This window comes from Ochotona princeps, chromosome 6 (assembly GCF_030435755.1).
Source record: "Ochotona princeps isolate mOchPri1 chromosome 6, mOchPri1.hap1, whole genome shotgun sequence".
In the NCBI taxonomy this organism is placed as follows: Eukaryota; Metazoa; Chordata; class Mammalia; order Lagomorpha; family Ochotonidae; genus Ochotona; species Ochotona princeps.
Window position 1 is genome coordinate 53,701,292 of NC_080837.1, and position 26,897 is coordinate 53,728,188.

The 26,897-nt window shown below is 39.4% G+C and overlaps 1 protein-coding gene across 5 annotated transcripts in view; it reads left to right on the forward strand.

Annotated features, from left to right (window-relative positions):
* NUBPL (NUBP iron-sulfur cluster assembly factor, mitochondrial) overlaps positions 1-26,897 on the forward strand; it is a 267,564-nt gene that overhangs the window by 159,383 nt on the left and 81,284 nt on the right. For all 5 annotated transcript variants that reach the window (XR_009245635.1, XR_009245636.1, XR_009245637.1 and 2 more), the window contains one exon: positions 6,581-6,666. Coding sequence is in view for 2 of the 5 variants with exons in the window: in XM_058666313.1 (XP_058522296.1) it covers positions 6,581-6,666 (86 nt within the window). In the remaining 3 variants the exon portion in view is untranslated. The remainder of the gene's footprint in view (positions 1-6,580; positions 6,667-26,897) is intronic.

Genomic DNA, 26,897 nt, shown 5'->3' on the forward strand with positions numbered 1-26,897 from the left:
TATTCAGAGTGGAATTGTTGAATTAAGCGTTTTACCCCAGAAAGTCATTCCATTTATTTCCTATTAAACATCTTTTTGCTGCTGCTGACGTTTCCTTGTGGTCAGTAGAGGGAGCACAAGTTTGCTAATAAACTATCATAAAACTCAAGTGACATCATTAACATGGTTTAGAGGGAGAAAAATCCAAGGCTAGTTCATTTTGCTCCATGTTTCACGAACTGTGTGAAAGATGAAAGTTTACCAGGTAAGAAGTGAAGAATCATAATAAAAAAAAAACGCAGTAACAGATTTTAGAAGCCATGTAATTCCCTTAAAATGTAAAAATCTGTGTTATGATGCATAGATTTAGGATTAAGTTCTATTTTTATGATGTACACTGTTTTAGTCCAGGAAGTAGTACAAAAAGAAATACCAATTTGTTTTTACATTCTTCAAGAAGAACTGAAAAAAATTAAGAAAAATATTCCAAAGGCTGATTGAATTGTGATTAAGAATTTAGTCGCTTCCATGTTTTTGCAATTACTGATTGTGCTGCTATGAACATAGGAGTGCATGTTGGTTTCTCATAAAACAAGTGTTCTGGATATATTCCTAGGAGTGCTATTGCTAGATCATACGGTATGTTGATTTTGAGTTGTTTGAATGTTCTCCATACTGATTTCCATAGAGGCTGTACCAGCCTACAGCCCCACCAGCAGTGGAGTAGGGTTCCCTTTTCCCCGCAACCTCGCCAAAATGCCCATCAGCAGACGATTGGATAAGAAAGTTATGGTTCATCTACTCCATGGAATACTACTCAGCTATTAAAAAAAACAAAATGCAGTTCTTTGTGGCCAAATGGGCCAAACTGGAAACCATAATGCTAAGGGAAATGAGCCAATCCCAAAAGGTTGAATACCACATGTTTGCCTTAATTTAAGATGATATGATGTTATGTATAACATGTTATGTATGTTATATGTTGTGTATAAACTAAAATTGAAATGTCAATGAGGTGGTCACAGAAGGTGGTTAAGAACTCGCATTTACTTTTAACATATTGGCTACTTATTACTATGTCAATTAATTCCATAATGATGTAAATTTTTGCTGATGGTATGTTGGAGCTTTTAATTGATCGGGATGATACTCTGCTGGCTCTGTCTTCAGACCATAGAGGGTATACCTAAGAAGCCGTTGAACTTGACTGGACAATAAGATGCTGGACTTTATGTTTGGTATATGCTTGCAATGGGGGAATCTCAACTGAACTTGAACTGTGGTTATGCAACAAGGTGGAGGAATCCACCATGGTGGGAGGGTTTGGGAAGGGGTGGGGAGAATCCAAGTACCTATGAAACTGTGTCACATAATACAATGTAATTAATGAATAAAAAAAAGTTAAAAAAAAATAAATCACAATGATGTTAAAAAAAAGAATTTAGTCGCTAATTAAGAACATACATTTTATCAGAAAAAGAATCTTAGACTACAATGTCTTCTATAAATATATCTGACAGTTCTAGTGGGCTGTTTACATGTTTTATGAGCTTTTGAGGGAACGTGAAAGATGACTGTGTGCTCGTCCAATATGAATTTATGTTTTGATGGTGCATTCAGTTCCCAAGAAGCTCTGCTGGTAGGTGTGCTTCTCATTCATCCATAATTTGCCACTTTCCAGATTTTCTTACTACTCTGCTTCACCGTTTTTTTGTGTCCAGTCATGTTGACTAATTCCAATTCCAGTTCTGGCCCCATCTTTTGTGGGACTAACCTCACTCAAATAACTCAGAATGACTATGGACATGAAAACCAGTGCATAAGACATGCTCTTTAGGGTCTCCTCTGTCCCTGTGATCATAGGATTAGGCATTAGCTCTCTGCCACTTCATGAAGGTCTCCAAAACTATTCCTGCTCAGTCTGACTGCTCCAATGTCCTTATTTAAGGGAATGTAGAAGACCATTCCCTCAAAGCCATTCTTGTCACACTTCAACTTGGAATCTCCTTGACTATTTCCTCCAAATCTGGGTAGTGATGTCCTAGTACATAGGACATTCACTGCATTGGCTCCAGACAAGACTCTTAGAGATAAACATGTGATGTAACGTTTTGCTTTTAAATGTGAAATACATTGACTGTGCAGAGTATAGTTTTTAAAGAGATGTGGCCTTCATCCATCTTCAGACAAGGGAAAAGAATTGACTAATTTTTGGCTTCATATGCAGAGTAAAAAATATTAAAGAATACAGTGATCCAGGGAACAATTTGAAAAGTAAAGCAATGGTATTTTAGCTTAACAGGTAAACCTGCTGCCTGTGATGCCAGCATCTCATATGGGTACTGTTTTGAGTCCTGGTTTCTAGACTTCTGATCCCATTTACTGCTAATCACTTGGGAAAATAGTGGAAGATGGCCCAAGTACTTGAGTCCCCTGCCTGTACATGGGAGACTTGGAGGAAGCTCCTGACTCCTGACTTCAGTGTGCCCAGTCCTGTCTGTTGCAACCATTTAGGGGAGTAAATCTGTAAATGAAAGCCTTTTCTCTCTGTAACTCTGCCTTCAAATTAATAAAATGAATCTTTAAAAAATAACAATTTGTTATTCTATATCTGACTGCCTGCGTAACTGGTTGTTTAACCTGGATTTCAGTTTTCTCACTTACCAGATGACCTAGCAATACTTAGGACATTGAGTTTCTGCTGCTTTCCCAGGTGCATTACAATTGGAAATGGAGTAGCTGGGACTTGAACTGGTGCTTATAGGGGGTGATGGCTTTGCATGTTGCCATTTAGTCCTCTATGCAACAGTGCTGGCCCCAAATTTGGATCTTTATCTGTTTATATTCTAAAGTGAATTTATCTCAGAGTCGGGTTATAAATAAACTCTCCATTTTGGAAGAATAAGCTCCTGCTTCCATACTGTATACTGACTTATTTTTATTGAAAAGTTATTTAACTAGCTGTAATCATGTGTTCTTTAAGCTTATATGGAGGCAGCATTGTGGCACAGCAAGTTAAGCCACCACCTGCATTGCGAGCATCCTATAACACTGAGGTTTCCAGTCCTGGCTGCTCCACTTCCAGGCCAGCTCCTGGCAAGGCAACTGGGAAAGCAGTAACCCTCAGCCCAAGTACTTGGATATCTGCCAACCACATGAGAATCCGGATGGAATTCTAGGCTCCTGGCTGTGGCTATTTGGGGGTGAAGGTGGATGGTAAATCTGTCCCTGTTCTTCCATCTCTCCCTTGTTATCTGTATCTCTGCCTGTTTAAGTAGGTAAATAAATCTTAGAAAACAGTCAACCAAACAGGAGCAAGCATTGTCAGAGAATGTAGAGCTGTGCAGTGTGGGAAGCGAATCAGCTGGCGGAAAGTTTTTCCTCGCTCCTCTGCCTTTGAAGCAGATGAAAATAACCTTGTAGAAAAACAACATTAAAATCAAGGAAAGCAAAGAAATAAAATTAGTTAACAACATTAATGTGAAAGATGATGTTTTCGCTGAAATGCAAATGCCAATACAAGTATATAGCTGACTCCTGTTACAAAAGCTTTTTGTTTGGTGTGCTATATTTTGTGTGGTTGTTTGTTGTTATAACTTAGTTTTCCCATCACTTTATTCTATTCTTATTTCTTCAAAATGTCTCCTCAGACAATATTCCATATTATCAATTTGACTTAACTTGGTTTAATTATTTGTTGTCGAATCTGCTTGTTTTGATTAACCAGACAGAAACTGCCTCTTGGTACCAGTTTAATGGCTTGGGTTCTTTGTGTATTTGGTCATAAGAGGATATCAGCTTTGTAATTTATAGGATATTTCTGTTGATTGTTTTTGAGTTGTCCATAAGAAACCACAGAATTTCAGAAGTTCATTAACTGTCTAACATAGCCACTTAAGGAAACACTACCCCTGGTACCTTCCATCTCTGGAGCAATTAGAGCTTCAGGAAAGGCTCCATCTCCATCCAGCTGCCTAAGTTCAGGCCATCATCATCTTGCATCTGACTTGCTGCTATAGCCTCCAGTTTTGCCCCCACCAAACTGTCCTCTACACTCTTGACTGTTTAAGAATGCAGTCCTGGGCCCGACAAGTTAGCCTAGCAGCTGAAAGTCCTCACCTTGCATGTGCTGGGATCCCATATGGGTGCCAATTTGTGTCCCGGTGGCCCCACTTCCCATCCAGCTCCCTGCTTATGACCTGGGAAGGCAGTCGAGGACAGCCCAAAGCCTTGTGACCCTGTACTTGCATGGGAGTCAGATGCATGGGAGATCTGGAAGAGGCTCCTGGCTCCTGGCTTCGCATCGGCTCAGCTCTGGCTGTAGCAGCTGCTTGGGGAATGAATCAGCAGACGGAAGATCTTCCTCTCTATCTCTCCTCCTCTCTGTATATCTGACTTTGCAATAAAATAATAATAATAATTTTTTTTAAAAGAATGCAGTCTGAGTCACTTGGCATTTAGGATAAGTTACGGGAAATAGATCATTAGGTAATTTCCTTACTGTATAACCATCATAGCATGTGTTTACCTAAACCCACATTGTGTAGGTTTCCACATATCTCTGCTCTTTGAACATATTTTTCCTTGGGTATACAAACCTTTATAGCAAGTTAGTGGACTGAATGCTGTGGGCAATTATAACACAAATAAAAGTAATTTGTGTATTTAAATATGCCTCAATATAGAAAAGGTATAGTAAACATTTCAGTATAGAAGATAACTAGTAGCACATTTGTGTAAAAACTTCCCATGAGTGGAGTTTACAAGACTCGAAATTGCTCTTAGCAAGTCATTGAGTGAGTGGTGAATGAATGTGAATGCCAAGGACATTTTTGTCCATCAGTAGACTGTAGGTACACTGTACACTTAGACTACACTAAATATGTAAAAAAAATTCTCTTTGAATAGTTGTCCTTGGCTTGCTTATAATGTTTTGCTTGATTCTTTTGTAATAATACTTAGTTTATAACTTACATTGGAGATGGGTTTGGTGCAGTGGTTTAAGACATGTTTGTGATACCTGCATCTCATAGCAGGAATGGCTAAACTTGAGTTCTTATTCCATGTCTAATTCTAGCTTCCTACTAATGTACACTCTTGGAGGTAACACCTTATGGCTCAAGAACTTGAGATCCTATCACCAGATGGGAAACTTGGATTGAGTTTTGGATGTATGGCCCAACCCTGCCTGTTGTAAGTCAACTGGGCAGTGAACCATGGATGAAAGATCACTTCTCTGTGTCTGTCTCTTTTTTGTTCTCTTTCTTTCAAATAAAGTAAAAATAAGTTAAAACTTAAAACCAACACATTGCTTTGCTGTACATAAATTTTTTTCTTTCTTGAAGATTAGATTTATTTTTGTTTGAAAGAAGTACAGAGAGAAGGAAAGACACAGAGAGAGGGAGGGAGAGAAGTTTGCTCTCTGCTGGTTCATTCCCCAAATACCTACTCAAGCCAGAGCTGAGCTGATCTGAAGCCAGGAGCCAGGAGCTTCTTCCAGGTCTCCCACATGGGTACAGAGTTTTAAGGACTTGGGCCATCCTCTGCTGCTTTCCCAGGTCATAAGCAGGGAGCTAGATCGGAAATGGAGCAGCTAGGACACAAACCGGTGCCACTATTGATGGCAGCGTGAAAGGCAGAGATGTAGTCTACTATGTCACAGCCCTTCCCCCAATGTTTTCTTTCTTTATGTCCTTATTCTATAAGCTTCCCCCCCCCTATTTTTAGAATTTTTTTTCTTTACTTTTTAGATTTCCTTGTTAAAAGTTAAGATATAAACATAGGCCTGCGTAAGGTCAGGGTAATCAGTATTGCTGTCCATCTTCATGACTTATTCCCTGGAATGTCTCCATCTCTGGGGCAGTAATGCATATGCAGCTTAATAAGGATGCCTTCCAGACACCTGCACGACCTTCCTGAGGCTTTTCTGAGCAGGTGTCATCCATTTCAGAACTATGGCCATGGCAGTTTACTTGGTTGGTTTCTTTGTTTTCATAATAAATTTTCTTAGAAGTAGTGTACCATGAACTTTCTTCTCTATGAAAACTTCTTGGTGTTGGGGCCCACATCTCCAGTCATTTAACACAGCTTGTTGAGGTCTACGAAAGCTTCTGCTCAACTTTCGCTGTGAATCTTCTTAAGGATTCTCCATTTTATTTCCCTGCTGGTTCCTTTGCTGTTGCCTTCTCCTCATCATTGTTGCTAAAACATCATTATGTGGCTAATGACTATATAGAAATTTAGGTCTCAGCTTACGAATCAACTCTTTCTGGAAACGTGGTCCTGTTGCTTCCACTTACCTTTTGCCCTCTCCCTTCATCTGTCATGCTTCAACTTGCTGTTTCTCAGATTGAATTTCATTAGCTTGCCTTTTGTTCCTCCCTTGGAACATAACACCCTGTTCATAGCTGTTACGACGGTTGGTACACTGAGCTGGAATCCTTGCTTTTTAGCCTCTGATGAAGTCCATTAACCACTTTCGGGTAAGGCCTGCGTTATACAGCTTTCTAACTAGCTCTTTGTCCACATGCGCGTTGGTATGGCAGTTCTGGCCCTGAAGCACTGATCAACTAGAACATGGCTTTGCTTGTCTTTTGTTCAGGTGCTGTGATTGTCTCCACGCCCCAGGATGTTGCACTGATGGATGCTCGCAAGGGTGCAGAGATGTTTCGAAAAGTTCATGTGCCTGTAAGCATTTCTAGCTTTACTGTTGAACGACATGAAACTCTTCTAACTAAAAAAGATTATCATGGGAAAATGCAACCTGAGTGTTCATTTGGTTCCACGCAGAAAATCTTCACAAAATTGATAGTTCATTTTTATGGTTATTTAAAAAAAACACACTTAAGGGTAGGTGTGTGGCCTACTGGTTAAGACACCAGTTCAATGCCTGCATCCCCTATCACAGTGCTGGAGTTCAATTCTAGCTTCAGCTCCCAATTCCTACTTTGTACTGGTGGAATCCCCGGAGAGGTAGGATGTGATGACTCTAGTAGTTGAGTCCCTGTACCACACATGGGAAACCCAGTTTCAGTTCCTAGTTCGTGGCTTCAGCCTGACCTAGCCTAAGCTGTTGTCAAGATCTGGAGCAAGAAGCAGTGAATAACAGCTCTCTCAAATAAAACAAAGAACTAACTTTTAAGCACAAGCATGTCTGTATGTTATCTCAAGAAGTGTTTCAAAACATTCTTGATGATGGTGTGTTTTCTGAAGTACTGCCATTCTCAAACACCACCAAACCTGCCCTCCTGCCCATCCCCACCCCAAAAAAGCCAAAGCCAACCAAACCTTAAAATGCAGGACTGTTTAAGAAATTAGAAAGATAGGCTTGAATAGATTATCTGTAAGAAGAAAGATTACCTTTCTGTCTCTTGCTGTTTAACTTATTTAATAGCTGTGCTTCTTCTGAAGGTATTTTCTGCACAATATGGCAAGATGAAAGTTAAAAATACAACAATAGACAACAAATAATTAAAATCAGATGGAGTCAGAAGTGAAGTTAGTAAACAAATTATATGCTGTTAAGGAACCGAAGCAGATGCTAGAGAAGTATCCTAAAAGATTTTTATAACAGCCCATGGGAAGGAATAATGCTGTGCACAAAAAGCTGTCCATTGCCACCAAGCTGAAAAGAGAACTAGGTGCTGAAGACAAGGGGAGATGAGACCAGAGAGACGTATCTTCCCTAGTTTCTCAGAGAGAAGCTATAAAATGAACCCAGGCCCATCACCTTCATGGTAGAGAGAAGACCCTTCTTCCCTGCAGGCCTTAACAAACGTAAATACAGCCAAGGTGTGGTTTCCTGTCAGGTGCCTCTCCAGTGGCCTTGCCTATTTTGAAGATGGATTTGAGCTCCTACAGAGGCAAGCTTTTTAAACATCAATCTGTGAATCAGCTTCAGGAGTCTCAGGATTTTTTCCCATCACAGATTGTATGCTCAAATATATTCTTATTTTGACAAGGAAAGAAGTCACAGCCTTTATCAAACTATTTAATGAGACAGAACACAGGGTAAGATCCAGCAATATGTTAGCACAAATTTTCAGGGGAGCTTCTGAAAAAACGTCAAACTGCGTGCTTAGTGGGGCTGAGGTTTCCCAGGCAAGTGACTCATCTCTCTTGCCACTCAGTTCAGACAGTGCTGTGTGGCTGTGTCTGCTGACAGGTGGGCAGCTCTGTGTATTCGTGTAAGAACTGAGGGAGCACCATCGGAAACACACCTGGATGCTTAACACCTGAATACTGACCTTGCTGGTGATCTGAAGGTGTCTGTAGCAGTAGACAAGACACTGAGTCACAACGCAGTGTGGAGCTGGTATTTGATGCTGTAAATTATAGCTTGGAAAGAAATTGTTATAGATCTATTTAACATTTGTAAGTCAGAGGGAGGGAGGAGGAAGAGAGAGAGAGGGAGAATAAGAGATATCTTCCATCCACTGACTCACTTCCCAGATGACTTGTCCAGGCTAAAACCAGGAGCCAGGAACAACTTCCAGCTCTCCCACACTTGGGGGTGCAAGCACTTGGGCCTTCAGAAACGGAGCAGCCAGGACACAAAACAGTGCCCATATGGGATTCTGGTGTCACAGATGGTGCTTTTAAAAAGGAAAATGCTTATGTATGTATGTATGTATGTATGTATTTAGAAAGAGAGAGAGAATGTTGTTTCACCTACCGGTTCACTCTCCAAATGGCTGCAGTGGCCAGGGCTGTCCCAAGCTGAAGTAGGGTCTCCCACATGGTGCAGCGGCCCAAGGACTAAGCCTTTCTGTTGCCTTCCCAGGTGCATTATCAGGGAGCTGGCTCTGAAGTGGCACCGCAGGTGGTGGCCCCACTCATTAATGATACAATACTACAGTGCTGGTCCCATAGGCAGTGATTTTACCTGCTGCACCATATGTCAGCCCCAACATGGAAAAATTTTTAAGCAATAGTGACTAAATAAATGGCCACTGCAGACAGGAAACTGTCTCCTTGAAGCACTTGATTTGAGTAATGTAGTAACTCATTGTTGTGTCCTCCTAGATAAACTAGATACAAATGATACCTATCCAGGTAACTAAATAAGAATACTTGTTACATGGCATTTTAAGGCATAAACTAAGAAAAAGAGAGTGGGCTGTCCACCAAAAATTGTGACATTGAGTTTAAAAATGATGTGTAATCCTTCTCTCTGGCAGAAATTAAATAACAGGGCTAATGGTCTGTTTAGACAACTCAAGGTCAGATAATATCCATTCTGTCTTCCTGTGAGTATATAATTTCTCACTCTGTAAGGAGAGGGTATATTTAAAATAGAGGAATTGGGGCTTTTTCTTATTCCTCCATGAATGATAATTTTGAATAGCAGCAGGTCATCTCAATTCATTATGTCATTTGAGGTAACTATAACTGTGCAGCAAGTCCTGTGTGGACTTTGATCGATGGGAATCAAATAAACATGCTTACCAATTTCCACATATATATACTTTTCAGATCTTACTTATTCTCACTTGCCTGCAGCCCTTTACATTTACTGCTGTGTAAACAAAAAGGCAAACAGTGTGATGCTGTCTGATAGATGTTTCTGTGGACTCGAAGACAAAAGGTGGGGCAGATAGTCCCCTGGCATACACCTGAGCGGAAGAAGGATGGTTGCTGTATCCAGGTTGGGCTGTTGCCAGGGTGTAGGCAAGGGTACCATCAGGAGGAGATACTCCAAGTGAAGGATGATGGACTGTGTAAGCTCTTAGGGACACTTCAGGAGTTAGGAAGTGAAAACTGTTTGGACTCATAAAATTAATGCTGGAATTTAGTGTTGCTGAGCTGGAGTGGTTTGGGGTCATGACAGTGTGCAGTATGTGGTCATGGATGTGAGAGGTGGAGGGAAAATAGAAATAAGTCATTGGAACTGTTATCTCTCCAACTCACAATTCAGTTTCTCTCTTTGATGTTTTAGACATCTTCATAGATCCTTGTTTGTATCTCCTTTTTTTCACTCTTGTATGTTTTAATTATTTACCTTCTGAGTTGCCAACATTTTAAAGAGAATATCTTACTCATCTCTTAAACCTACGGAACAGTGTATTCGGCAGTGTTTACAGATGAATCAGTGAGAACTTTCTAGCAATGAACTGTGGAAGCTGTTGGACTACCATGGTATCCCTGTATTGTAAAGGAAGTCCTAGCTATAGGTGAGAAATGGATTTGTTGACTTCTGAGATCTCCCTCCAGCTCTTAAGACTCTAGGAGTCTAAGCAAATAATAGTAAAGATTGTGAATTAGAGAGTATTTCATAAGTGGAAAGGAGATGTTACGCTTTGTTTCTACCACATTATTCCTGATTTCCAGTCTTGCTTTCTGTTTTTCCCCCTTTTTGAAGTGCATTAGTTACCATGGAAACAGTGATGTCATTGGAATTCATTGGTGTGGGTAGAGTTTGGTAATGTCTGCAAAAACGTTTTGAAATTAATTTAAATGATTCCTTAAAACTCATGGCTCAGAGAGGGGGAAGGAGGAGCAGAGATAAACTATTAAATTCTCTGTTCCCTGTCTGAAATGATTTGAGCTATGGCAAACACTTAATTTTTCTACTTACTTAAAGATAGGCTTTTAAAAAAAAATTTTGTCATACATTTTAATGAGTGATTTATGTGCTGTGTCATTCTTGCTCAGTTTTTGCCTTACACACCTCAGTTGGAAATGCTTCCCCTACTGTTCGAATTTGTGGAGTCAGAGGAATTTCACTAACCATTCTTTCCTTCTTTTATAATCTCCTTCCTTCTCCTAAGCACTATATGAGTGTGCATTTATTCTCTTATTCTTTGTGTGCATAAAGTATTAAGACATTTTATTTTAAGAGCCAGTGGAAGGGAGAGGAAAGGAAAACAGAGATGAGACGGAGACATTGAGCTCCCATAGGCTGGTTCAGTTCCCAGATCCCACAACAGCTGGTTGTAGGCTAGAACTGGACCCAGGGTTTGGAAATAGAATGCAGCTTTTCTATGTGGATGTTAGGAATTCAGTGACCTGGGACTTCACTGCTGCCTCCCAGAGCCTGCCTTAGTAGGAAGCTGGGGTCCGGAGCTAGAACTAGGCAGTAAACAGGGGATATAGGCATCTTAAACTGGGGTCTTAAGCACTAGGCCAAATGCCCACCCCCCAACTAGCTTTAATTTAACAATAGTTGTGAATTTATCTATTCTAGAAATATATAGTTACCACTATAAAGTGCCACCTACAAAGTACTGTGGTAAACTTCCATTAGTGATTTCTTAAATTAAAAAAAAAAAAGTGAGCTTCATCACTGTCTAGACCAATCTCATAACCCATTATGGTAAAGGGGCCCTAAATTCATAGGAGGATGAGAAACTCTCCCCTGGGCTGTCAGGGTCAACTTGATTGTTTTTTGTTTTGTTTTGTTTTGTTTTACATCCCTATGGCTTTGTGCATCCTGGTCCTTTACATTATAAACCTCTGTCGTTTTATGGAACTCACATTCATTTTTCAAGTCTGCTCCAGTGTTCATTCTTTTTTGCAAGTCTTTGCCAGTGTGAGCTGCATTACTTGTACCTATATCTTGGTTGACTATTTCCCTATCCCACAGAAGTTGGGCTCCTAGATGATGAGAAAATGTTCTTTGTTACCCACCTAGTCAGTGGGCATGGTAGATACTCTGATATGAAATTTGGTGCCATCCGTAACGTGGCTGTCTGTTTGTCTAACCTGGGCTGCTACAACCAAACTGGGCTGCTTCTCCTTCTACAACCAAGCTGGTATCCTTCAGCTTCTCATGAGTTCCCACATAACCCTTTCTCTCTTCAGTACAGTGACATGCAGTTTCCCTACCTGAGAGCGCTTTGCTTTGGCATCTCCTTTTAATCCTTAGTATTTACATTAAACAAATGTCTTTCTCTGGGAGACTTGCCAAGCTCTCTCTATTATCCATTACGCTCTGTTTCCCTTTTTGTAGTTGTTTTCACATCTTTCAGGATTTTCACTTTTACAATGCCATACCTTCTGTGTACATGGATCACCTGCCACACTCTGGCTACATCATACAAATGTTCACTAAAAATACACGGGGATAAATGATTGGAGTAGAATATTTCATGGGCATATGTAGAGACTAAAGAGGAAAAGAACTCGGTAAAAAAATCTGAAAAGCACAAAATGTGTTCAAGATTGTATAATCAGTGCAAAGTTGAGGATTATCTGTGTATATATATATGTGTGTGTGTGTGTGTGTGTGTATATGTATATTTCTGTGCCTGCACCAGTTTGGATAGATCCTGACTGAAACACTGGGGTAAGGAACTTGGGCTTTCTTCTTAAGATTGTAAAAGGATAAAAAAAAAATAAAAAGATAAAAATGAATAAAATTAAAGAAGACTAGATACAAAATAGACATAACTTGAATGGAATGTTGAGGGGGGAGATAATATAATCAAGATTAGTACAAAGAAAGCCAGCTTAGGTGAAATAAGGAATTGTTTGCAATGGTCAGAAATAAACCGACCCTTGAGTTTAAAAAACAGGGCAATATGGGATGAACCCATGCTGTGATAGTGTTGGCATAAATTGCTCTCAGGGAGAGAAACCTTGCATGAAGGTTTGGTAAAGGTTATAAACACACATCTATATGTATTTGCATTGTGCAAAATGTAAAATATTTCTGTTATCACTAAGACAGTTTAACAGTTGTAAAATACTAGTGTAGGTGATAGGTAGCAAGGTCTGACTGAGAAGAACAGCAGTGACAATGGAAAGGGTGGGGAGTATAACTGACATTTCGAAGGAAGAATTGACAGGCTTGGCAGCTGATTGCATAGGGTAAGGGCGGGGTTAGAACCAAAAAAACCAGAAGTCAAAGGAAATTTGAAAGTTATGCTGTCGTTAATAAATCTGTCAAGAGCTGTTTTTTTTTTTTTGTTTAGGATGACAACTAGAAATAAGAGGTTAGGTTTGCAGTCACAAATCCCTGCCCTGATTGTCTCTAAGGGTTGTGATTTAATACTGTTTGTCAGGAAAGAGACTGTTAGGGAAAACAATTTGGTGCTGGCCATCACACAGAGGCAAAATTAGGACTCATCTTTATGTCTGTAGCCTCTTATACATGCATTTTTAAAAATTACTTAGAAGGGTATAGTCTTTAATGCAATTGCGGTTACAAATTAAATTACTTTCTGATTTTTATTATGATTTTTGTGTGATAGGATAATACTTGCTGAGACATTTTACATGGTAGTGAAGAGCATGGACTCAGGCATCTCAATTGTCAAGGTCAAATACCAGATCTGTAGCTTTGTAGTGATATAACCTGGGAGAGTTATTTATACTATGCCTCAGTTTTCTCATTCATTTGGGATTTATAATAATACTTCAAACTTTCAGGGGTTGTGGTGGGAGGAAGGACCCGGCCACCAATGTTGAATTTCCTACAGCCTCATCGCAGCTTCTAAGTTCCATCAGCCCTTCAAACTCCTCAATAAATTCTTTAGACCTCAACAAACAAACAGACAAAGTAGTACTTCATTCCAGGAGACAAAGTTAAGAATAAATGAGATAAGATACACAAATGGCTTAATATAATCTTTGGCTCAATCTAAACTATCAATATGGTATTGCATAGTTCATACTTCTTATTAGAATCATTTTTAGGATTTGATGGAAAAAACAAGTAGATTATAATTCACAGCTATTTATTTATTTGGCCTAGGTATTTCAATAACAGTATTTATTTGCTGAGGCTTATTTAAAAAAAGACAAAAAATTTGAATGTCGTGAATACTATCTTTGAGATTTCCCTGTTTCCTATGGATTAGGAATCTATACACAATCAATGTAATTGAGCCTAATCCATACTTTGTGTATAGATTGATTACATTCCTCAAGTACTTAGAATTTAAAGCTCTCTGTTGTTTCACATTTCCAGTATTTAAATCCTAGCCAACAGAATTCAAAAACACATCAGACAGATCGTTCATCCAGATCAAGTAGGATTCATCCCTGGAATGCAGGGATGGTTCAACATTCGCAAATCCATAAATGTGATACACCACATCCAAAAACTGAAAAACAAGAATCACATGATAGTATCAATAGATGCAGAAAAAGCTTTCGACAAAATCCAACACCACTTCCTACTAAAAACCCTAACCAAGGTAGGCATAGATGGAAAAATCCACAACATAATTAAAGCCATATATGAAAAACCCAACGCCAGCATCATACTGAATGGAGAAAAGCTGGAACCCTTCCCACTGAGATCTGGAACAAGACAGGGATGTCCACTTTCTCCACTACTATTCAACATAGTCCTAGAGGTACTCGCTGAGGCCATAAGACAAGAAAAAGAAATCAGAGGAATCCAAATGGGAAACAAAGAAGTCAAACTCTCACTATATGCAGATGATATGATTCTTTATGTAGAAGAGCCAAGAGACTCAATACAGAGACTGCTAGAACTTGTACGAGAGTTTGGTAGAGTGGCAGGGTACAAAATTAATGAACAAAAATCAACAGCCATAGTGTATGCGAACAGCCCCAAGATGGAAAAAGACTTAACCAGCAAGATACCATTCAAAATAACAGAGAAAAGTATGAAATATCTGGGAATAAATCTAACCAAAAATGTAGGAGACTTATTTGAAGAAAACTACAAACTACTTAAAAAAGAAATTGAACAAGACCTCAAAAGATGGAGTAACATCCCATGCTCCTGGATAGGTAAAATCAATATCATTAAAATGTCTATACTGCCAAAAGCAATATATACATTCAACGCAATCCCAATCAAATTGCCCAAAACATTCTTCATGGAACTGGAAACAATGATCCAAAGGTTCATCTGGAAGCACAAAAAACCACGGATAGCTAGAACCATCCTGAAGAACAGGAAGTTAGCAGGGGGAATCACAGTTCCGGACCTCTGGACATACTATAGGGCAGTGGTTATCAAAACAGCGTGGTACTGGCACAAAGATAGAGAGGAAGATCAATGGAGCAGAATAGAAACACCAGAAGGAAACCCACACAGATACAGCCAAATAATCTTTGACAAAAAGACAAACGACAATCCAGGCAAATGGGAAGGTCTGTTCAATAAATGCTGTTGGGACAACTGGTTAATAGCCTGCAGAAACAAAAAAATAGATCCACATCTCTCACCATACACTAAGATCAGATCTAAATGGATAACAGATCTAAACCTACATCCAGAAACCTTCAAACTTTTGGAAGAAAATGTTGGAAACACACTGCAACACTTAGGGGTAGGCCTTCACTTCCTAAAAAAGACTCCAAATGCAGTAGAAATCAAGACCAAAATAAACAATTGGGACCTCATCAAACTAAGAAGCTTCTGTACAGCTAGAGAAACAATCAACAAAGTAAAAAGGCAACCCACAGAATGGGAGAAGATCTTCACACACGACATAGGTGATAGAGGGCTGATCTCCAGAATATACAAAGAGCTACAAAACAACCAAAATGTCAAAACAAACAAGCCACTCAAGAAATGGGCACGGGAAATGGGCAAACACTTCACAAAGGAACAAACCCAAATGGCAAATAAACATATGAAAAAATGCTCAAGTTCCCTGGCAATAAGGGAAATCCAAATTAAAACATCAATAAAAGCACCAACGACACTTGTTGGCGAGGTTGCGGGGAAAAGGGAACCCTACTCCACTGCTGGTGGGGCTGCAGGCTGGTACAGCCTCTATGGAAATCAGTATGGAGAATATTCAAACAACTCAAATTCAACATACCGTATGATCCAGCAATAGCACTCCTAGGAATATATCCAGAACACCTGTTCTATGAGAAACCAACATGCACTCCTATGTTCATAGCAGCACAATCAGTAATTGCAAAAACATGGAAGCAACCAAAATGCCCATCAACAGAGGATTGGATAAGAAAGCTATGGTTCATCTACTCCATGGAATACTACTCAGCTATTAAAAAAAACAAAATGCAGTTCTTTGTGGCCAAATGGGCCAAACTGGAAACCATAATGCTAAGGGAAATGAGCCAATCACAAAAGGTTAAATACCACATGTTTGCCTTAATTTAAGATGATATGATGTTATGTATAACATGTTATGTTTTGAATGTTATATGTTGTGTATAAACTAAGATTGAAGTATAGGTGAGGTGGTCACAGAAGGTGACTGGGAACTCGCATTTACTTTTAACATGTTGGTTACTCATTACTATGTCAATTAATTCCATAATGATGTAAATTTTTGCTGATGGTATGTTGGAGCTTTCAATTGACTGGGATGATGCTCTGCTGGCTCTGTCTTCAGACCAGAGAGGGTATACCTAAGAAGCCGTTGGACTTGACTGGACAATAAGATGCTGGACTCTATGTTTGGTATACGCTTGCAATGGGGGAATCTCAACTGAACTTGAGCTGTGGTTATGCAACAAGGTGGAGGAATCCACCATGGTGGGAGGGTTTGGGGAGGGGTGGGGAGAACCCAAGTATCTATGTAATTGTGTCACATAATACAATGTAATTACTAAAGTTAAATAATAAATATATAAAAAAAAAATAAAAAAAAAAAAGATTAAAAAAAAAAAAAAAAAAGATGATATGATGTTATGTATGACATGTTATGTTTTGAATGTTATATGTTGTGTATAAACTAAAATTGAAATGTCAATGAGGTGGTCACAGAAGGTGGTTAAGAACTCGCATTTACTTTTAACATATTGGTTACTCATGTCAATTAATTCCATAATGATGTAAATTTTTGCTGATGGTATGTTGGAGCTTCCAATTGACTGGGATGATACTCTGCTGGCTCTGTCTTCAGGCCAGAGAGGGTATACCTAAGAAGCCGTTGAACTTGACTGGACAATAAGATGCTGGACTCTATGTTTGGTATACGCTTGCAATGGGGGAATCTCAACTGAACTTGAGCTGTGGTTATGCAACAAGGTGGAGGAATCCACCATGGTGGGAGGGTATGGGGAGGGGTGGGGAGAACCCAAGTATCTATGTAACTGTGTCACATAATACAATGTAATTAATGAAGTTAAATAATAAATAATTAAAATAATAATAATAATAAAATAGGCTAATTGTTGGCACAAATAGACCTCAAATACATAATGATGCACATACAATGGCGTTTATTTCTCGCTCCCAGAACAGTGCCAGAAGATGAGAGGATAAGCAGGATGGCCCTCTTCCATGCAATTGTTTCGGCTGTTAGAGCCTCTCCTCATTTTGAAGTATGGCTTCTGAGACACACGAGACATGTACATGGAGGTTTGTGTGCATTTAGCCTGAATGTGGCTAACTTGGATCAGGTTACGTGACCACACGTCACATTTCTCAAGTAGCCCAGCAAACATGGTTTGGTTGTATCCTGAGAAAGATAAGAGTGAATTCTGTTGAATGTTCAGGAGATTGCCAGAGCTCACATGGCAGCAGATTATACCATATGGGTAAAAGAATAACACTGCTCACTGACTTACTTATTTCTTCATAAATCGTTTTGACAATTCCACAATTACTTTGGCCTTATAAGTATTTATTTTATAAGAGAGGTTTTATTTTGGGAGGGGTTACTTTTTCCACTAAAAGCAAAGAACAAAAAAAGAAAATGCAGCTATGGTCTGGAGCTTTTTTTTATTTACTGGTAAAAGTTAACGATTGTATTGTCTAAAAAGAAAAATCAGATAAACTTAGAACCTGAAGTAGATGATTTTTGTTAATTTTTTCTTTACAGTTTCCATTGTTTCCATTTACATTACTGAAATCCTGCAAGTTGTTCTTTTAAATTAATTAACTGATTAATTAAAAAGAAAGCAAGTGAGATTGATTGATTGAGAGCTGTCATCAGAAGAGCAGGATTCAAACCTGGGCGCTTCAGCATTGGATACAAGTGTCCCAAAGGGCCTATTCACTACTGGGCCAAATGCCTGCCCCTGTAATACTGCTTCTCAGGCAAAGTAGCCATTTATGGCAGTAAGTTGTCCATTCAGACTGTTTCACCTCTTCATCTTCAGAACTCCCGTGCTGGTGGTGGCCGCTCCACAGACCTGTGCGCATCCAGCTTGTCCTATTTTGTGTTCTGCTCTGGCCTACTTGCCTTAAAACACAATTTAGAAATAGGTACTCTGATGTGAAACGGAGGCAAATGACACATTTGTTTTCTGCTTTTCATCTCTGAGCACAGTAACTCCTCTGTGATCATCAAGTGATCATACTTGATTCTGTGGGAAATGTATTGCCTTTGATGTATTCAAAGACTCTTTTCAGTATTGACTTTGGAGTCCTTGCAGAGTGCTTTTGAATTCGTTTCAGAAACATGTATTAAATCGTTTGTATATTACTTATCACATGTGCTGTCCTTCTCCACAATTGGGCAATTTTTCCATTTTTAAGAAAATGGCTTTTGTAACCGTGTGAGACAGTACCATTCTGCATCCCAGCCTAAAGTGCACCTCAAGGATGTACTGAGACATGGCCTTTCCTTGAGCCCCTAGAGGTGCGTGAGTGCCTTAGTCTGGAGGCTTTCCCTGTGATTTACATAAGTTAAGCTTGCCCAACCCTCATGATTCCCCTGTGAGGTGGAGAACTCTATTTTCTCCATTACAAATGAGAACACTGATGTGGACAGGCTAAGTATTTCACATGCTCTCATCTATCTGTTTAGTGGGGTATCCGGGTCTGAGCTGTCTGTTTCCCAAAGCCCCACACTTAGCTGTAGCTGCTGTGGATTTTCAAGGTCAAAGTTTAGTACCAACGATATCATAGGGTGAGAAGAGTCAAGGGTACGAGAGGCACTGTCAGATTTGCTTGTCACTGGAACACTAATTGTTCAAGTAGGCATATGAAGCCCACGGAAATGGCAGATTGAAATGGGGAGTTATTTAGGAGCCGTGGATTCTGTTGACAGGCAGCAGATGTAGAATGCGGGCAATAGAGGAAGGGAAGTGTCATTCCTGGCATCTGGAGAAGATGAGGTGCAAGGTTTGACCACAGCACTGAGTGGGGAAGCATTGTTTACTTAAGAAGTCAAGGTTAAGAGAAGTTGAGTTGCATTTCAGGGACCTTCAGCTCGTTGGTTGGTCCCTGAGCCAGCGTGACTTCTGCATTTTTGTTCTCTCCAGGTCAGACCAGTGCTGACAGACAAAACAGGAAAACCCTGCTTGTGTTTCAGACTTATGATATCTGTACACAGGCTTGAAGAAATCTACCAAAAACTGGTTCGCAGTTTTCCTAAGTGAAGAGAACTAGAGATCTACTTGTTTCAGTGGTTATTATTCACTCTCGATTTAACAATGAGATTTTCCTTCTCATTTTTAAGAAGAAATCATAGCTTTAATTCTTGTCACAAGTTCCAACCAGCAAGCATTTTACTGGATTGTAACCTTGAGCAATTGGATTATGTAGTCGCCTGAATATCTTGTGTGCTACTCACACGAATCTGTATTTAAAATGCCAAGGAGAAATTAAAGTTGGGGCCTTTGGAGCCTACTTAATCTAGTACATTTAGACACACAAACCCATATTTGAGCAGTGTTGGTATTTCCATAGAGTACATTTTTTAAGAATTAGAAGAAGCATGCTTCTGAGCCAATGATGGATTTTAATAATGTAAGAATAACATTCAGAAGGGGCTTGTGGTGGCTGATGTCGGCCAGGCATGAAATATTCCCTTTCTCTTAATGAAGTTAGCTGAGGTAAGAAAAATGGACTGTATACTTAGATGAGGCATTAAGAGGTGGTCATGTGTGCTTCCAGCTGCATCTCAGTGGCATTATGTAAATGAAGCAGAGTGAGTTCTAATGTTTCTGCTATCAAAGGATGCATACTACAGCTCTACAACAAACAGTTTAACAATGTACAAAATATTCGCATTAAATGTTGTAAAGCTTTCATTGGGAGAGAACGGTCAGGCAGACATGAATTCTTTCTTATTTAAAAAAAACAACTTTATGTAGCTTCATGTGGATATCTTCACATTCTTTCTTATTATATTAGTGGTCCTTACTAAAAATCTTACAGATTATGGAGGACTGCTTGCTCTTTAATGTGCTAGAGTTGTGGTTTCCAAGCTTTGTAATACTCCTAGCTTTCTTTCAGATGTTTCAAATTAACTTCATATTTTGAAAGAGTTGTTTGTCATATAGCCTACATGTTAATTAATAATTTTTGCTTTTTGAAATAGATAAATTATACAGGGTATTTTTTTTAAATTAAGATTTATCTATTTAAAAGGCAGAGTGACAGAGAAAGACAGAGAGATGGAAAAAGAGATTTTTCTATCCACTGGTTCACTGCCCCAGATGGTTGCAACAGCTAGGACTGGTGCATCTTGTACTGCTTCTCCAGGCACATTAACCGGGAGCTGGATTGAAGCAGAGCAGAGAACTAGAACCAACACTGATTTGACAGGTAATGACTAAACCTGTGTGTTAAAACCCTGGCTCTGAAATAGGATGCTTTTTGAAATTGGTAATTGAAATTAAAAGATAAGTTTATGGGCCCGGCGGCGTGGCCTAATGGCTAAAGTCCTCGCCTTGAATGCACCGGGATCCCATATGGGCGCCGGTTCTAATCCTGGCTGCTCCACTTCCCATCCAGCTCCCTGCTTGTGGCCTGGGAAAGCAGTCGAGGATGGCCCAAGGCTTTGGGACCCTACACCGGTATGGGAGACCCGGAGGAGGTTCCTGGTTTCCGGCTTCGGATCGGCGCAGCACTGGCTGTTGTGGTCACTTGGGGAATGAATCACTGGATGGAAGATCTTCCTCTCTTTGTCTCTCCTCCTCTCTGTATATCTGACTTTGTAATAAAAATAAATAAATCTTTAAAAAAATAGATAAGTTTAGGGGCCAGCATTATAGCACAGCAGGTTAAGTCTCTACTTGGTATCCTGGCATCTTATATTGGATTGCTAATTTGTGTCCCAGCAACTGTATTTCCCATATGGGTACTTAGGTTTCTGCCACTCATACGGGAGGCCTCAATGGAGCTCCAGGCTCCTAGTTTTTAGCATGGTCCGGCACCAGATGTTGTAGCCATTTGGTGGAGAGTAAACTAACAGATAGAAGGTTTCTCTCTCTCTCTCTCTCTCTCTCTCTTCCTTCTTCCTCCATCGTTCCCTCCCCCTCTAATTCTCTGTAATTTTAAATAATTTTTTGTTTAAAGTTTATGGAAAGGCCAGCGTTGCAACACTGGCATCCCATATGAACACTGGAGTCCCAACTGCTTCACTTCCCACCCACTTCTCTGCTGATGTGTCTGAGAAAATGACAGATAGCCTGGGTGCTTGAATCGCTTCCTTCTCATGGGAGACCCAAATGGAGTTCCAGGCTCCTGGCTTCAGCGTAGCCTAGCTCCATCTATGTGGCTATTTGGGGAGTGATCCAGTACTCCCTCTGTCTCTACTTCTCTCTAAACTCTGTCTTTCAGATAGATAGGTAGATAGACAGACAGATATTTTAAAAGATCTTATAGAAATGTGTTTAATGAGGAAAAAAAACTCTGGATTCCAATTTTTTTTGTACCAAAAAAGGCTTATTTTTAAATTTTGATTTCTGTAAGCTTTATTTATTTATTTTTACAATTTTTCAGGTATAGGGCCTCTGCCCTTTATTAGCTTTCAGAGTACCTTTGTCTATGTATGTATTTCTGTATATAGTGTTAACACAGTGAAATATATATATATAATGAATAGATTTCAAAGTTTTATGCATCAGAAGAAAATTGCTTTTTAATTCCAATCTCTACTAATTTTTAAAAATACTTTAGTATGTGTTTATCTCTGTGTATGCCACTATTTGTGCATCTACCCATGTGTATACATACACACACACCCACAGAAATGCACACAGAATTGCATTTAATTCATATCATGGAGTTCACATTTCTTTGTACTAAAAGGAAATTATCTTTTAATTCCATTTTATGTGAACTTTTTAAAGTATCCTTGAATAGATAGTGGTGTTCCCTTCTGCACAGAATAAGATAACCACCTGGGAATGTTACTGCACTTGGTTGATGTGATTTTAAATAAAAATGGAGTTGCTTATCTCTTGTATATTCAGAAAATAAGTGTTTCATTTCTGCTCACTTTTACAAAAGTATTCAGAATGACTCATGAAACCTAATAAATTGTTTTCATGCATATTTGCAATCTTAAAGCATGAAGTAGGAAAACTACCAAATAAGTTCTGTAGTCAGACATTTAGTTGTCTGGAGGATCACTTTCCAATAGAAAGAAATATAATGTGAGTCATGAATGCAATTTTGAAGTGCTTAAAAAAGATTTGTTCATTCACTCATTGAAAAAGCAGGATGGCAAAAAGGGAAAGACCAAGATCTTCCATCAGCTAATTAACTTCCCCCACATACTTGCAAAGGTCTGAAGAGGCTGGGCCAAAGCCAGGAGCCAGGAACTCCATCTGTGTCTCCTACATGAATGGTAGGGACCCAAGTATGTGGGCCAGCACCCGCTCATTTCTCAAGCACGTTAGCAGAGATCTCGGTCAGAAGCCGAGCAGCCCAGGACTCTGCATTGTGATAAGAAATGCTGACATCACAAATAGCAGCTTAACCTACTATACCACAAGCTAACTTCAAAGTTTTGATTGCCATATTTTAAGCCATGAAATATGCACACTCTCATACATACATATATACGCACTTACACACTCAACAGGTGAAGTTAGTTTTATAATGTGCTTAATACAATATATCCAAAATATCATATTGACATGAAAGCTATAGAAAACCTAAGAATCAAGCAATGAAGAATTATATTCAAATCACTAGAAATTCATATATCAATTGAATATATGATCAATATGTGATTATATCAATTCAATATATCAATTGAAAAGATAGACAAGCAACCTGAGTATTTTTTAGAAGGGATATATAAGTAACCAATAGATAGGTAAAAATATCCTCACCTCCATTAATAATTATGGCAATCCACATGAAAACCACAATCGCAAGGGCAGCTGGAGAAGTCCTGGAAGAAAGAAGACAAACTGGAACGCATCTGTACCTCTGCATCCTTTTCCTATGGTTTAACCAGAGGAAGCCATGAGAGAGTAATGGCTACAGTTTCACTTCCATTTTTTAAGGTTTTATCCACTTGGCCTTTGATAAGTGTAAGACTGGAGCTAATTATCATATCAAGCTCAGAATCAGACAAAAGTAATATGTAGTGTTGGAAATCAGGTTAGTGTGACACAACAAACAGGGGACTTCTGTCCAAGATCTGCGAAAAGCTGCAGAAACTCAACAATAGCAAAACAAAACAACCCTGTGATGAAATGGGCAAAGGAAATCAGCAGACATTTTTCAAAGGAAGAAATTAAAATAGTTAATAGACATATGAAAAAATGTTCAGACTTCCTGTTAGGGAAATGCAAATAAAAACCACATTGAGGCTCTAGCTAACTCCAGTGAGAATGGCGTCCATATAGAAATGAACAAACAACTGCTGATGAGGATGTGTGGGAAAAGTTACTTGCGGGGGTCTGTGCAGTAGGTGTGGATGACATGAAGGTGTGAAGAGAACAGCTCCCCTGTTTGGCAGGACCCAGGGGAGCTTCCAGCTGTTTGGCAGGGCCCGGCGGATTTCTCTCTGACCACCTTGACGCAGTCTCACCCCCTTGTTGCATGGACACTCAAGCACCCTGCTAAGAATCCTGTAATCTATTGAGGCATTGTTTGCCCCGTGAGATGGCTTTGGCAAGTAATGTGAGCTTGAGAGTTAATGTTATTGATAATGTCTTGGTGAGTGGGCCTTTGACAATTTATACACAGGAGCACAATTAAACCCATGCCATTTCTGGACACCTTGTTGTGTGCCTACCCATTGTCCTGAAATCTGGCCCAGACATATAGCATGCCTTCTGGGAAACGGCTTAATAAGAATTTTACAAAGTAATGGAAGTGATGGGAGCATGAGCGGAAACTGCTATGGCAAAAAATATAGTTACTGTGACCTTAAAGGTTAGCCTGTCCTTGCAACTCTTCAGAGCATAGAAAATGTACCTGTTTTAGCCGCTTTCATAATTTTTTAACTAGAGGAAATATAGGGCGATTTTATCAACATCATAGAGATATAATTTTGATTATTATTTGATTGTTTATGAGATTGTAGAGCCTGCGGTTGTAGGGGGATTTAATGTTTGAAACTTTTTGTCTTAGATCTTTATGTTTTTTCTCTTTTGATGTGTTTCTCCCACTAAGTGATAGATAAGTTGTGAAAATAAAATGTAGTAGGAATGTATTACTGATTAGCAAGTAAGCGCATGTGCCTTGTCCTTGGAGTCCTGGCTGTCACCCAATAGTCACTACTGAAGAATGAATAACGGCTTGCTTTAAAGAAACTGATTATAGTAACTTACAGAATTATCTTTAAGAGCACCTGGTTGACCGTGAAGTAAAAAACAAAATAATGAAACATCTGTGCATACCCACTTAGTCATGAAGTAAAAATAGAACAATCAAACAATTGTGCAGAGGCTTGTGATGTGTCTAAGTAAATAAAAAGGACAGCTTCTTCTTGAGCTGTAGCAAGAAGGCGCCAAGTGACAGTGTCTGTGTCTGTCTTTATCGCCGACTTCACACACCCTTCTCGAGCTCCAAACTCAGCTGGAGCTGGACTTCGGAAGTTACTGTCATCCACTGTGGTGGGAATGTAAACCACAGCCACCATGAAAGTCAGTATGGAGAGTAATTGGACAACTGAAAATCAGTCTGCCATCCGACCCAGCCATCCCACTCCTCGGAGTATACCCACATGAAAAAAATACCTGCATTTGAGACAGTGACCTGCAACTCTGTGTTTACAGCAGCACAATTCAAATAGCAAAGACACGGAATGAACCCAGATGCCCATCAACAGAGGAACAGAGAAAGAGATTATGGTACATCTTTGTGAGATACTACTCAGCCATAAAAAAATAAAGGAATCCCACCATTTGAAACAAAATGGTCTCAACCAGAAATCATTATGCTTAATGAAGTGAGCCTGTCCCCAAAGGACAAATATCATGTTCTTTCTGATATAAAACAGCCTTTATGCAAAGTAAAAAATAGTTATAGGTAAACAAATATACATACACATACACACACACTCATAGATGAACTTTTTACCGCAGACTAGCATACCAGGAATTTTAAAAAGCTCGCATTATGCATATCTACTTCTGAATAAAAGCAGGATGTATGGTAACCGTGTAACAGAGATAGTCACATGCAGATGTGAAGATACAATGCAGTGTGCATCTCTACGTCCAAATCAAAGATGGCCTCCCAGTGAAACTGTTGAATGTGTCTTGACAATAGAATGCTGGACTGTTTGCCAATATCCTTGCCTACAATGTCAGGATACACTTAAATAGCAGAGTGATGGACTTATGGCTGTGAAGGACTATGCTATTGTAATGACATGGGAGAAAATAGTAGGGGCAGGGAATAGGGATTTGGAGAGGGCGAAAAAGGAAATCTTGGAGTCTATAAAACTGTATCATGGCATAATAAAATTAGTCAATTACTTTTAAAAATAAATAAATATACCTTTAGAGTATGACACTAGATTTTCCACCCTTGCCTATATCTACTATTCCATGATACATTTAAATAGCAGAAAGTTAAGCTTGTAACTGATACTAGGATACTGTACTACTGTGATGATATGGGGGAAAATGAAAGGAGGGGGAAATGGAAGGGGAGGGTAGCAATGAACCCCTATACCTACAGAACTGTGTTGTGGAAATAATTTTAAAAACAAAAAGACCTTTGGAAGATATTTTATACGGTACATAAGGAGACTTGCAGGATGCTATTTTATTTCTTAGGGTCTTGGGAAACATGGTCATATTTAATTAGGATAAGTTCACACTTTTTTAAAAAAACTTTTTGTGTTCATGATGTACTTGGATTTAAAAAAAAAAATCTTTCGGGCCCAGCGGCATGGCCTAGCAGCTAAAGTCCTCGCCTTGAAAGCCCCGGGATCCCATATGGGCGCCAGTTCTGATCCCGGCGGCTCCACTTCCCATCCAGCTCCCTGCTTGTGGCCTGGGGAAGCAGTCGAGGATGGCCCAATGCTTTGGGACCCTGCACCCGTGTGGGAGACCCGGAAGAGGTTCCTGGTCCTGGCATCGGATCGGCGCGTACCGGCCCATTGCGGCTCACTTGGGGAGTGAAACATCGGAACATCGGATGGAAGATCTTCCCCTCTGTCTCTCCTCCTCTCTGTATATCCGGCTTTCCAATAACAATAAAATCTTTAAAAAAAAATCTTTGAATTGTTTTAATTTTTTGTTATTGCTTTGTTACTGTTCTTCTCACAATCACCATTTTAAAAAATGAAACTATTTGTTGCAGTGTGGCATTGGTCTTTTGCAATCTAATCTTGTTTAATAGGTATTAGTGTACTTTAAATATCATCTTCTGTGGAGTGCCTGTTAAGTTCCTTCCCTGCTTGTTATTTTTTCTTATTAATTCATAGGATTTGATTTGTTTTTAGAGTCTAGGTAAAAGGCCTTTGTCATGTATGTGTATAGTAGTTGTCTCTTGCGGTTGCCAGTGTCTTTCCGCCTCCAAGGTTATCAGTGTATTCACCTGTTTCCTTCTATAAATAGTGCATGCTGATCTGACTTTCACATTTAGCTCGACTTCAGTCTGAGATTAATTTTTGTGTCGGGGAGGTGAGGTTGGGAATGAAGACTCACCAGTTTCCATACAAGTTAACATGCAGTGCCATGTTGCCTCCATTGTGAATCAGTGCTTTCTTGTGTGTCTCCTGTGGGTTCTCTGTTCAGTTCCTTTACAACCAACTTTTAAATTTTTACACGCAAACTATTTATGTGTGGGAAGTTCTAAAGATGAAAGAATCCTTGAGCTAAGTGGAAATAGTTTATTGTTCTGGAAAGCAGTATCAGGCCTT